This window comes from Pseudorasbora parva, chromosome 4 (genome assembly GCF_024679245.1).
Source record: "Pseudorasbora parva isolate DD20220531a chromosome 4, ASM2467924v1, whole genome shotgun sequence".
NCBI lineage: Eukaryota > Metazoa > Chordata > Actinopteri > Cypriniformes > Gobionidae > Pseudorasbora > Pseudorasbora parva.
Window position 1 is genome coordinate 49,422,626 of NC_090175.1, and position 13,205 is coordinate 49,435,830.

At 36.1% G+C, this 13,205-nt stretch overlaps 1 protein-coding gene across 1 annotated transcript; it reads right to left on the bottom strand.

The window, feature by feature from the left end:
• Nucleotides 1-895: 895 nt before the first annotated feature.
• On the bottom strand, nt 896-6,310 carry fscn1b (fascin actin-bundling protein 1b). The gene is made up of 5 exons (XM_067442128.1): nt 5,375-6,310; nt 4,516-4,672; nt 3,862-3,983; nt 2,442-2,612; nt 896-2,358 (listed from the first exon to the last, which is right to left on the bottom strand). The coding sequence occupies exons 1-5, from the start codon at nt 6,201-6,203 to the stop codon at nt 2,153-2,155; spliced, it is 1,485 nt and encodes a 494-aa protein (XP_067298229.1). The 5' UTR covers nt 6,204-6,310; the 3' UTR covers nt 896-2,152.
• Nucleotides 6,311-13,205: the final 6,895 nt, after the last annotated feature.

The following is a 13,205-nucleotide window of genomic DNA, read 5'->3' on the forward strand; positions in this document are numbered from 1 at the left end:
TTATTTGAAAGTAGTTTTAATATTATCCATTAACAATGATATTTCTGAATGTTGAATGAGCAGCTGTTAACTGAAACGCACACACGTGCACACAAGCCATAAAAAGCTTTTGTCATTTGGATTTTTTTCATTTTGGACTATAAATGATATCCTGATCATCTTGCCAGTACTAGACCTCAAATCTATACATCATCCTGGTTTCTCAGCAAGTCTCAACTCTTTAAGCCGTGTAATTTGTCCTCCAGTTGTTGCTGTATGTCTAAAACCCTCAGAAAGCAGCTGCAGACATTTCTTTGTTATTGCCACATAGCATATTCACATCTGTTAGATATTTGTGTGTGTGTGTGTGTGTGTGTGTGTGTGTGTGTGTGTGTGTGTGTGTGTGTGTGTGTGTGTGTGTGTGTGTGTGTGTGTGTGTGTGTGTGTGTGTGTGTGTGTGTGTGTGTGTGTCTGCAGTGCAGTCTTCTTGAGTTTCAAGGGCCACACTGTCAGCGTAAAAATCTGGGAAAATCTCCAAGGTCGAGGTGGGGAGAATTTACAGAAATATAGTTAAGATACAGAGGTGCACAAGACAACGAAGTAACAAAGTCTACTCACATCTGCTACAAAAAAATGTACAATTTTAGTTTATTTAAGTTAAAAAATAGTTTAGTTTATTTTAGTTTAAATTTAAGTCATAAATGTCATCTCGAAGGCAACAAAACTCTTGTAATAAATCGGGTTATGTTGCGATATGTAAACTAATACAGAGTAAGGTATAAAGTAAACAAAAAACGATACATTAAAGGCATTTGATTAGTGTAACTATATCTTTTGCTAACTGATTGTAATGTATTAGTTATGTGAAATAATACTTCTACAAGAACAAAAAAACAAAGCACACAGTACTGTCTTGTTTTAATTTTATTTCATCGTCATGTCCAGTTGCAAAGGGCACATAATGAGAATTAAAAAAAAATGAAGTTAAAAAAACTGCATTGACACACCTTAGAAGACCTTATCCCACTAAGGAAGGCACAAACACTTCATCTTTTTCTTCAACACATTCACATGGAAAAGCTTTAGCCGAAAAAGTGCAAATCAACAAGCTGGAGTTACATAAAAAACACTGTTGTTCCTGATGTCAGAACAATGCGGAATACAAGTCATGTAACCCAAAATGGTCACAAACACCACAAATAACGATTTGACAAACAAATGAATTGCTTTTGACTGACTTTGTGTGCTTGTCTATGTGTGCGTGAAGAAATCTGAATCTCTCTGATGTGATCAAGGATATTTCTCCAGTATTTTCTAAGCCACGGTGCTGCTATTTAAAACCTGGCCTCATTACAGAAGTCAGTTCACTCTAAAAATGTTTTTGGGAGCAGGAACAAACGCTATGGCCGAAGGCTCAGCTTATGATACACTGCATTTTGCATAAGCAAATTACTGACCATTATGTAATAGCACATTTAGATTTGGAATTTCCTAGAAACAGCTATTATAAGAAATAAGGCCATGAAAGCACTGAGAGGCAATGACAGTGACTTTGCATGATCCTACACAATGTGCATTAAATTGCTTAATGTGTTGTTGCATGATTGTGTGAAGTTATGCTAACTGAGATTAAGCAAAGAACAGTTTGTGCAACAATAATCCAGTTTATTTTTTATCAGTGTACCATCAATATGTGCTTCAATTTAAGGGAAAATGCACCCAAAAATGACAACTGTCATAATTTACTCACATTCATGTTTTTCCAAGCCTGTATGATTTTCTTTCTTCTGTTGAACACAAAGGAAGATATTTTAAGCAAGTCAAAATATATTATTATATGTTAGACTGAAGAAGTTTGCAACAGGTAAATGCTGACAGAATTGTAATTTTTGGGTGAAATACCCAACCCGATCTCCATTTGTACGTATCTGAATTGATTGTGAGATGGTGTTGAAATAACCCATTGATTTAATGCGTTTGTTCATATTTTTACATTCAAATGTGTTTTAGTGTCTGAAGCCATTAGATTATGTTTAAATATTTTCATATGTTGCGTGATACAGACTGTACGTTATTATCTTGTGCTTATGCTGTTGAGAATGTGTTATGTTTAAGTATAGGTTTAAGGAACACACATTTTGTTTTGTTGTGTGTGTAGATTGATGATTGTTTCTCAGTATTCCCACAATGTTGCATCAGCAATGGTCTGGCCACTGGCTTTGAGCACGCCAGCGTGATCTCCCTTAAGATACTTGCCCTCCTTTGTCTTAATGGCCACTTTATTAAAATCGCAGAACTCAAAGTGGAAATAGACAGGTGTGCCACTACTGCTAATCACAGAGCCGTCTGCCTCCTCCGTCCAGTACTTCCCCACCGAGTCTGAGCAAAGAAATTAGAGAATTAGTAACTATATCCTACCAAAACAGTGAAGAATCAGAAGGCATAGTAACACTATCACTCACCCTTGAGGCTGTAAGCGTTGTTGTTGTACTCTAACTGGAAGACATCATACGATGAGCGGTTTGAATCAAGTGTACCGGTTCCTTGCTTACGGCAACCAATAAAGCCGTGTTCCCCACGCAGCACTATCAGTGGCCTGTTGATGAGCTTCAACACAAACTCCTCCTGCTCACCTGTAAAAGAAAACAGCACCAGCTAGGACATACTCTATTTAACCTGTTAGCTGCGATTAATAATACGGACTTTGCAAATTATAATAAGCACACTTGTTCGCTCTTGTAGTTCAGTTCACTTGATTTGGTGGAACCCCAAAAAAAAACATTTAACCCTCTGCTTAATATTTACAGTGGCATTTTAACACCGAACCTAAAGCCACAAGGCTTTTATTATGTATATTTCATGAAGGAACTTGCTGAACATCCAAAACAATGCTGTGTGCTGGGCTAAAGTGCGTAGCCTGCATATTATTGTATTTTGAGCAGCTGAAAACTCATGGAGAGCTTATAAAATGTTTAAAGGAGTCAAAACAGTGAAAGGAATCCCTCCATCACACACATAAATGAAGATCTGCTGCGACGAGACACGGTTCTGATGCCTGTACCGAACTGGGCAAACTCTTGACTATGGGGAGAAAAAACAGGTATGCTTGAGCATTTTGTCCTTTTTAGGGTTGCATCTTGTAACATCATGTTTTTGGTCTGTTTACATGTCTCTGGTCTGAGATAAATCATATTTCATTCTAACTGTACCAGTTTGTTCAGAAACAAAGCGAGCACCATCGTTTGGACGGCAGCGTTCACACTTATTAAAATTAACCGCACAAACAGAGCGATCGCACTAGGGTACGTTTTAATTAAAGGGATAGTTCACTTTAAAATGAAAATTCTGTCATCCTTTACTCACCCTCAAGTTGTTTCAAACCTGTATGAATTTCTTTCTTCAGCTGAACACAAGGGAAGATATTTTGAAGAATGTCAGTAACCAAACAGTTAACTGTAGCCATTGACTTCCATAGTAGGAAAAACAAATACTATGGAAGTCAGTGGCTCCAGTTAACTGTTTGGTTACTGACATTCTTCAAAATATCTTCCCTTGTGTTCAGCTGAAGAAAGAAATTCATACAGGTTTGAAACAACTTGAGGAGCGTTCGCAACTCTGTTAGCGTTCACACTGCCATTTGTAACACCAAACCTGAAGATACAAAACAAAAAACAGCTGTTATGACGTATATTTTGTGATGAACTTGCGTTCATATTTTATTTAAACTGCATAGAAATAATTTGGAAGCTTGTTTGGTGCACACCAGGGTTCAGATGGCAGCGTTCACACTTATTCAAATGAATCGCACTAACTGAGCAACAGAGTTCATTTTCATCAGTCAAACCTGCCAAGTGTGAACACACCCGCAGAGCAGACACAAACCTGCAGAGTCCACAGCGGCCGCCAGCTGTCCGTTCTTCTTGGCTGCCAGGTATTTACCATTGCTGGCCTTCAGTGCCACTTTTGACCCTTTCCACTCAAGGTCAAAGAAACAACTGGGTGATCTGGAATAAACAGCAGGTTTCATAAAATCAATGAAAACATGAGAAACAATAGACTACTTAATTTTGTAATGTACATTTCTGGTCTTATTGAGCAAAACAGAGCTTGTATACTACAGTTTACAATAAACTTGTAAATACTGTGGCTCTTAGGAAACTTCAACTGTACGCTGCTTTGGATAAAAGAGCTAAACAGCTAAATGTTCATGTAATAATTCATCAGTGCACATTATCCCAAATCTAATATGTCTTTTTTTTAAATAAAATAATATGACTTCACCACTGAAACAACTTTCCTCTGTTATTGGAGTGATTTTATATATATATACAGATGACAGATGACCATTCAACATTTAGGACAAGCTGTTATGTTTGCATTCCCTGTTGCCTTTATTAATTCCTCTTGCCATATGGTCCACTCGGCACTGGCAGCAAACAATCTTTCAGACAAACTGGCTAATCTACTCTACCCTGTGTCTAGTTATATCTATTTAACGTTTTCTGCACATAGTTATGTACAGTTAATTGTTCTTACTTAGTGGAGGCAGAGCACTGAATCGCTCCACTTGGGGTGAGACTCCAGTACTTCCCATTGCAAGATCGGAGGGCACAGCGCTTTGTCTCCCTTTCCATCTCCATCTGAAACACCTCTTGATCTGACTCCTCATCCTGATTGGCCGATAAATCAACACCTAAAATAGTAATCAGATTGCTGTTTCAGCTAGGAGAGTAAAGTTAAGTAATACACAATACATTTTCTGATTAAAAAACACAGATATTCTCATAAATCTGTATTATAAAAAGTACATTCAAGGGCTGTTTATCCTGATTTGTCCATTGACAATTTTTTTTTGGTGTATCCTAAAGAAGTTAGGTTTATTCAGTAATATGAAATGGTATGGCTAGTATAAAACATATTACCCTATAACTGAAAAAGAATAAAACACATTTCACAGTGATAATTGGAATAAAAGAATGCAGGTGTGCAAAAAGAAAACAGGTGAAAAGACCAGAATAAATAGGTGCATTATGAATAAAGAAGGTGGAGGATGTTGAAATCACCTCTGCATTAAAATTCTTGTTTTAAAAACTCACTTTTTTTACATGCATGCACACACACCGACAGATTTCCAGAGCTCTAGCTAGCAAGGCAAAGCTCAGAGCTGTACTTTAATTAGTTTGCTTAAGCAGGACAATCCTTTTGCAAATGCTGGATATGAAAAATAAATAAATAAATAAATAAATTGGGCTCCCCGCAAGCAAGGTTTAACAATTCACACAAAAAGAGCAGCCTGTGTCAATTTTAATGCTGCTTTAGATGATTTATCAAAAACAAATGTGAATATGGCCCATGGCTATTATTATTTATGAACCATGCTGCAATCACAGCTCACCCTGGCGCATGGAGATGTTTCTTTCGTTGCTGGCAGTGAGCACCACTTGCCCGTGACTTTGCTCGAGGACGAAAAGCTCATCTTTGCCGACACGCGCGCTCTTGCCTGACTTCATAGTCCCGGTGGGGCCCGTGGGCGCGATGTATTTGCCGGTGGCGTCCCGGAAAGCCACCTTCCCCGCGCGAAATTCCAGCGTGAACCCGGTGCCCGTGCCCGGTTTGGCAGTCAGGGCACCACTGCACGTCAGGAAGCGGTTGTCCGCGGTCTGCAGATGATACCGGTGGTCCAGGTACACGAGTGTGAGCAGTGAGTCCACACCCCACGGCACGTCGCGGTCCACGGCGAGCTCGTTCCTCTCGACGCACAGGTGCGCGTACCGCTTGCGCGAGATGCTGTACACGTTCACCTGAGGATGGACAGCCAGGTGCACGTTCCATTTCTCCGCGGGAGAGATGCTTTGCGCAAAGCACGCGATCCGGTCCTCGGTCCCGCCCAGGTAGCGCGCGTGGGGCTCGGACTGCAGGGACCACCGGCCGTCATCGTGGGCGATCACAAGGAACCGACAGTCCGGGCCGGGCTGCTCGCTGTCCGCGGTCACGTTGCCGTCCTTGTCAGTGGCGAGGTATCGTCCCAGGTGGCTTTTGATGAACACGGCATTGGAGTCTCCGTGGTCTCCGGACTGCTCCAGTGTCCACACCTGCTTTTTCTTCATGGAGCTCGCGGAGGCGTTGATTTTAAAACCAAACGTCTCCGCAGTCAGATATTTGTTACCGGCGTTTATTAGCCCGAACCGAATCACCAAAGTCTCACCTAATCCTTCAGAAGCCATGCTGGAGCTGTTTGGACGTTACGGTTCGATGAGAATCGGTGAGCACGAGCAGCGGTTCCGAGGAGTGGGTGTGACAAGTGATATACACGATGGCGCGTGAGAGAGAGAGAGAGAGAGAGAGAGAGAGAGAGAGAGAGAGAGAGAGAGAGAGAGAGAGAGAGAGAGAGAGAGAGAGAGGTAGGTGCTGATGCTGATGTTGATATGTAGGCTGTAGTAGCCTATGTAATTTTTGTAGGTGTCTTGCTTTTGTATTCCACATTCAGAAGCATCATTGGACTGGACAGATGTTTATACACCACATGATTTACTGTAATAAAATGCAGACTAGAACCGCTACCTTCCCACGTCATCTGGCTGCTGTTGCTATGGGAAGAATAGAAATATCCTAAATTAAAGTGCCTTCCCTTGTGAAAAAAGAAGTGCATTTAAAAAGATTAGCTACTTATCATAGAAATACTAGGCTATGCCTACTTTAAAATCATTGTACGAACTGAATATAGCCTAATGTTTTCTGACAAATTGTGACAATAATTGTGCATTATATTTAGGCTATAGGCCTACATCTAAATGTTTTAGGCCATTATAGGCTGTTTAAAAGTATAGGCTATTCAATAATTAGTTGAACTAAATATAACAATGTCTAACAATATAGCAATATCAGTCATTTCAAAAGCTACTTTATTATAGCGATTATTTTTTCGAAATAGACGGTTAAAGTTATAGGCTGAATACACATTTGTAAAGCTCATTTGTATTTGCACTTGTGTAGCCTATGTCATCTATTTAAAACATATTTATAATTTGTAGCCCAATGTTGAGTTTCAAGTTATTACAAATATGTCTCAAGCGTGCATCTTTAAAGCATGACAAAGATTAGGCTAATCATGCTTAAAATGTAGGTCTACTTTATTTTGCAAATTTTTTTTTGACATTATTACATAGTTTAAAAATGAGAAACATAGTAGGGCCTACACCTAGTGACCTTTTAGTTAATTAATGTTAAATTTGCATGTATAGGCCTACAAATTTAGCCTTTCGAGAAGCTCATTCAATCGCACGCACTTCTTTTGCACAAGTTTGCCAAAAATATGGCTATCTTGTTTTGAGTTTATTGAATCCTCTGTTTTCAATGTTACTCGTCGAAAAAAAAGTTTCTTCAGTTAAATGAAGTGTTTGACTGTTTTATTTGACAAGTGTTTGTTGTTGTCAATGCACAGCCTAGTCCGCACGTAGCCTAAGTGCGGCTTTAAAAAAATATATATTATTATTAAAATTGGAAGACTTTGGAACTGGGGTGCATATATAGGACACTTGAAGAGGTTTTCTGCAACAGCTTTCAACCTGTAGCTTTCGACTGAGGGCTAGAGCTTGGTCAGTAATACATGGCTAGGAAACCAGACGTGGCGACTTTAAGCGAGGCCAGAAGGGGGCGCTCATCGTGTGCTCTATGTCAGTTAATGCCCCAGTAAACTCATGGTAAAATTCTACTAAAAAGTTGTTGATAATAATGATAATATAATAATAAAATGATAATAATATTAACGATATATATATATATATATATATATATATATATATATATATATATATATATATATATATATATATATATATATATATATATATATATATATATATATATATATTGTTAATATTATTATCATAACAACTTGTTGTTGTTTTTTTAGCAGTGCAGATGTCCCCTAAACATTTCCTCTGCTCATCTGAAATAAGGATGAAGGAAACAGGAACTTGTCCGGTTATTTTCAGGGCAAGCTGCAGCTTTCCCCTTCCTCTTGTAAAAGACAGGATATTGATTCAGTCCTTTATGCTCTGCTGACTGTTTGATGGAAATTAAATCTCTCCACTTCTTTTTTTCTTCTGCACATGAACACACATATAACCTAAATATCGGTGGGGGTAACCTCCAAAGACCCAGGAAAAACAAATCTTTTGAATTTATGAACTATGAGAATGAACTGATATACTTTATGCAATATGTGTGTGTGTAAAATGGCATAAGCAGGTTTTCCCATTCAATGCAATGTACACTGTATCTAATTGGTATATTAATGTGTTCTTGGAGCAAAATAAAATGACAAAAGAAGTGTAATAATGGGAGTAATATTAGCAACAATTTCATAATAATGTTCTAATATTTTCTAATATATTTAATATTTTATAGGAAAATTGATAAGTTAATTTCTTTCCCTACTAACTTGAGTCAAAATTCTAGCTTGATAAACATTGCAAGTCCCAGGGTACTCTAAATTAACGCTCTGTTTTGTAACAGAGATATTTTGATTAGAAACCCATTTTCCTGAGATGTTTCTCTTAAGACAGCCAGACTTAACATGCGATGTCAGAGAAATTCCCTTAAATATAATGTCCTCGTGAGGGCAGTGGCAGATAAGAGGTATAGTACAATTATTGATTGCAATAAGGGACAGTTCATTATGTATTATAGCCTATTCACACATTGTGTTTGGTGTTGCCAATTTTATAAACAACAAAAAAGAACAGGTAATCACACAACACATTAGATATTTTTATACTGGCAGATATATGTAAAATTCAGGCACAAATATAATTAACATTAAATGTAACATTTGTGTTTAAATTAGCAGGAAGACATTGAGGAGGGCACCACCATCTCCCAGGACCTGAAGTGGGACAATCACATTGACTCCATTGTGAAAAAGGCCCAGCAGAGATTATACTTCCTTCACCAGCTGAGGAAGTTTAACCTGCCACAGGAGCTGTTGACACAGTTCAACTCAGCCGTCATTGAGTCGGCCCTGTCCGGTTTGGTTCAGCCACCAAATCAGACATCAGGAGACTACAACGGACAGTCCAAACTGTGGAGAGGATTATTGAAGCTCCCCTGCTCCAGGACCTGTACTCTTCCAGAGTAAGGAAAAGGCCCGGTGAAATCATCCATTCACAGCACCTCGTGCAGAACAGGAACAGGCTATTTCTCTCTTGAACAAAACGTCATTCAGTTGCAAAACTCCACTTTTAACTCCACTAGAAAACATCTATTTAGTCCTCTTTATGCATATTATTATTCACAATATTTTCATTATCTGTACATTTTTGATTATCTGTACATTTTTATTCTGACTAAACCTATCTGCGTCTTTATACTTTTGTAATATATATTTTGTATTATTCTTAAACTGTGTGTCATTATAATTAATTGTGTGTGCACAATTGAAATTTTTGGACATTTTCTAATGACTGATCTTGAAATTTTTCTAGTGACTGATCACATCTAAAATGTTCAGGCCAAATTGAATTTCTGTGAATTGATGCAATTTAATTCAAAGAAATTAAATTTGGCCAAGTAAAAAATGTATGTGATTAGTCACTAAAAAATGTTCAGTTGGATCCCTGATTTTATTTTATTTTTTACTGTGTGCAAGTATACTTGGCAATAAAGCTCTTTGAAAAAAACTGATTCTGATTAAATACAGCACATTACACAAACCATGCAGTATATAAATTCTTGATACAGCACTGTAAAAAAAGTTCAGGTCTCCAATTGAAAATGTTCAAGTCTAAATATTTCAGTTGGCCGAATTGAATTTCTATTAATTAAATTGCATCAATTCGGCCAACTGAAAAAATTAAGATGTGATCAGTCACTATAAAATTTTCATTAGGATTATATATATATATATATATATATATATATATATATATATATATATATATATATATATATATATATATATATATATATATATATATATATAATTTTTGTTTTTTCTACAGTGAGCTTGACTGAACAAATTCTATATCTAAGTTTAAATTTGTTTTATTTTATTTATTTGGTTACACTTTACAATAAAGTTCCAGTAGTTAATGCATTATATTAACTAACAATAAGCAATGTTTACGGTATCTGTTAATCTTTGTAAATGTTAGTTAATTAAAAATACAATTATTTTTTGTTCATGTTAGCTCAGATCCAATAATTAATATTAGATACAACTTTTGATTTTAATAATGTATTAGTAAATGTTTAATTTAATCTTAATAAATGCTTTAGAAGTCATGTTCACTGTCACTGATACCCTTTAAAATGTTTACCATTTGGGTAATAATATCATTTATATCAATATGCAAAAGGATATCATTATGTACTAAAATGCACAAAGTGACAGCTGTAAACCCTATTGCTCAAAATAATTTATTGGTTTGAGTAGAGGCAACTCAAATTAAACAAATTAGTTCAAACTAATTAACTTTGAGCATTTAACTTTCTTCTCAAAACCAACAAATTTTAAGTTATCTGAATTGTTTTATTGTTTTGAGTTTCATGAGCTGTTTCTTTTCATTTAGACTGAAACTGAGCTGGGATTTCTATTTTACAGCACACTTTGCCATGACAATAAAAAGGGACAGTAAACAGCAAAATAAAGTGTTACATATGTGTGTGTGTGTGTGTGTGTGTGTGTGTGTGTGTGTGTGTGTGTGTGTGTGTGTGTGTGTGTGTGTGTGTGTGTGTGTGTGTGTGTGTGTGTGTGTGTGTGTGTGTGTGTGTGTTAAGTGGGAGATTTAGGTGTTTTGTCATGCTAGATTAGAAGAGTTTCTGTTAAATTGTTTTAAGGTTTCCATCATGGTGACAAGAGCATGAGTTTCGTTTAAGAACAGATATATGAGGTATATATTAAATTTCTGTCCTCATTCAGCAAGTATGCTAATGCTACCAAAGCATTATTTTACCAATTAGCAAGGTAGCATTTATTGAATAAGCCAGTTAACACAAGTCAAGTTTCCACTACAATTTTAAATTACATGATATTTTTAAGTTAAATGTATGCATTAGCTTACTCAAATATTTCAAGTTCAGAGCATTTATAATGTATGATTACGTAAACTTTACATTTCATAATTTAAATTTCTTTGATGTAACTGATTGCCTCGATTGTTTTGAGTTTTGCCAACTCCAGGTTTATAGTGTAATGTAGTTATCTTTAACTAGGGGTTACAACTTTTTTTAAAGGTGTTCATGTATCTTAACATCTAGTGTTTTTCCTGGGGGAAAAGGGACTTTTCACTACAAACACACTAATGCATCAAGATGAAGCATCTCTGTGACAAGAATTCAATGATACCATTTTTACATTAACATGATGCCTCTAAACACAACCAGCCTAAAGTAAACCAGAAAAACAGCTATGTTTAGGATGCATTCATACAGAAGAAGCTAATTACACCAGCTTCATGTAATCTCTTAATGAGCTGAACACTTATGTGGCTCAGAAATACACATTTTTGACTTGCTTGCAGGCTTCCAGCACTGACGGGTTATGCCCATATCTCTGCTAATGAAGCGGTGTAAACGATGCACAAAGTGCAAATCTCTCAATTTAATAAGGTTCATCTGTCAAATCCAATTAACTAATGAAACCATTAAATTAAAATACCATCCCAAAATATATAATGCTAAAAGCTATGTTGTTGTTTTTTTTTCTCAATAGCCTTAAAAGTAAGTAGCAGAAAATACCATATTGTTGATGTACAATGTGGCAGGTTTCTCACTTTTCAGGTTAAGATTTTGTTAGTACTTGTTGGAACAATACACTTTTGTAAACGTCAACTCGCATAACATTAAAATCTCTTTTTTCCAAAGACCTACGAATGAAATTCAGAAACACAGGAATGTCCTGTTTTCTGTTGGGGATTTGTGCCCATGATAAGGCAGGTATTCCAAGGATTCAATGCATCTTTAGAATGCTTGTTGAAAGGAAACCCATCTGTGTCATGAAAGTGTCCTTGCATAAATTCTTGCATGATCTTCTTAATTAGAATCAACAGCTCTCTCTGCTGATGATAATGTAGAAATTGAAACTCAAACTCTTTTTGTAATTGTTTTTTATTGTAATATATTTTTATAAGTTGGATTTCCAGCATCATTATTCCACCCTTCCATTTTTTAACATATATTATTTTTGTGAGATGATATTTTTAAAATAGAACTTTTGTAACATTATAAATGCCTTTACTGTCACTTTTGATCAATTTAAAGGATAGTTAACCCAAAAATATACAATATCCCAAATATAATATCAAACAACCCCAAAATTACCCCATGATTTACTCCCCCCACATTTTTCTTTCAGAGGAATACATATTTAAACTAAAATGCCCTGGCTCTTCCAAGCATTATAATGGCAGTAAATGGCAGCCCAAAAAAGATTATCCAACCATTATAAAAGTACTCAACATGGCTTCTATTTAGCCATATATAGCCATATTTAACATGTTATTAAGTAAAATATTAAGCTATGGACTGACTGCCTTCAGTATTCAACTAATGGAAAAAACGACTTGCTCGACGATGACATCAATCGTATTGTAAACATTTTGAACTACAAGAGATGTTACATTTTCTTCATAAGTTGAATATGGAAGGTGATCTGCCGGTAGCTAGATATTTTACTTTATAAAGTTTTAAATAAGGATATTTTTCTTACAAAAACCCATCAATTCGCTTCAGAAGGTCTTTATTAACCCCTGGAGCTGTGTGGAGTACTTTTATAATTTTAAACTTTTATGCCATTATAAAGCTTAGATTACCCAGGACATTTTCCTTTATTATACAAGTTTTTCCTTTATTATTTTCGTATCATTATAAAATAAGAAAAAAAAGCTCTAAAATAATGCATTGCAGTGCATGTAAAATAACCAAAATTAAAGATATTTCCATCCCATCTTAACATTTTTCAAACAAAATCTTTTTTTTTCTTCTCATCGCTAAAATTGAGAATCTGATTTACATGATTGCTTTCGTCAAGAAGTAAAACAGAATCTTTTTTTGGTTTGTGCATGTTCTGACACATATATACATTCCTGAAATGACAGCGAGTGACCACCCTTTTCCTTATTTAGTATATACAAGCAGAGAGCAAGCAACACTATGTAGGCTGAGTTGCCTTTTATGAAAGTCCTTAATCAGAGCTCCTTGCCTTATGATGTTATATCATCATGTAG

Coding starts and splice junctions, on each gene's coding strand:
- fscn1b (XM_067442128.1), bottom strand. CDS start 6,203: ATGGCTTCTGAAGGATTAGGTGAGACTTTGGTGATTCGGTTCGGGCTA. Junction 4,673..5,374: donor AAACATCTCCATGCGCCAGG/GTGAGCTGTGAT, acceptor TTACTATTTTAG/GTGTTGATTTATCGGCCAAT. Junction 2,359..2,441: donor CAACGCTTACAGCCTCAAGG/GTGAGTGATAGT, acceptor TTCTTTGCTCAG/ACTCGGTGGGGAAGTACTGG.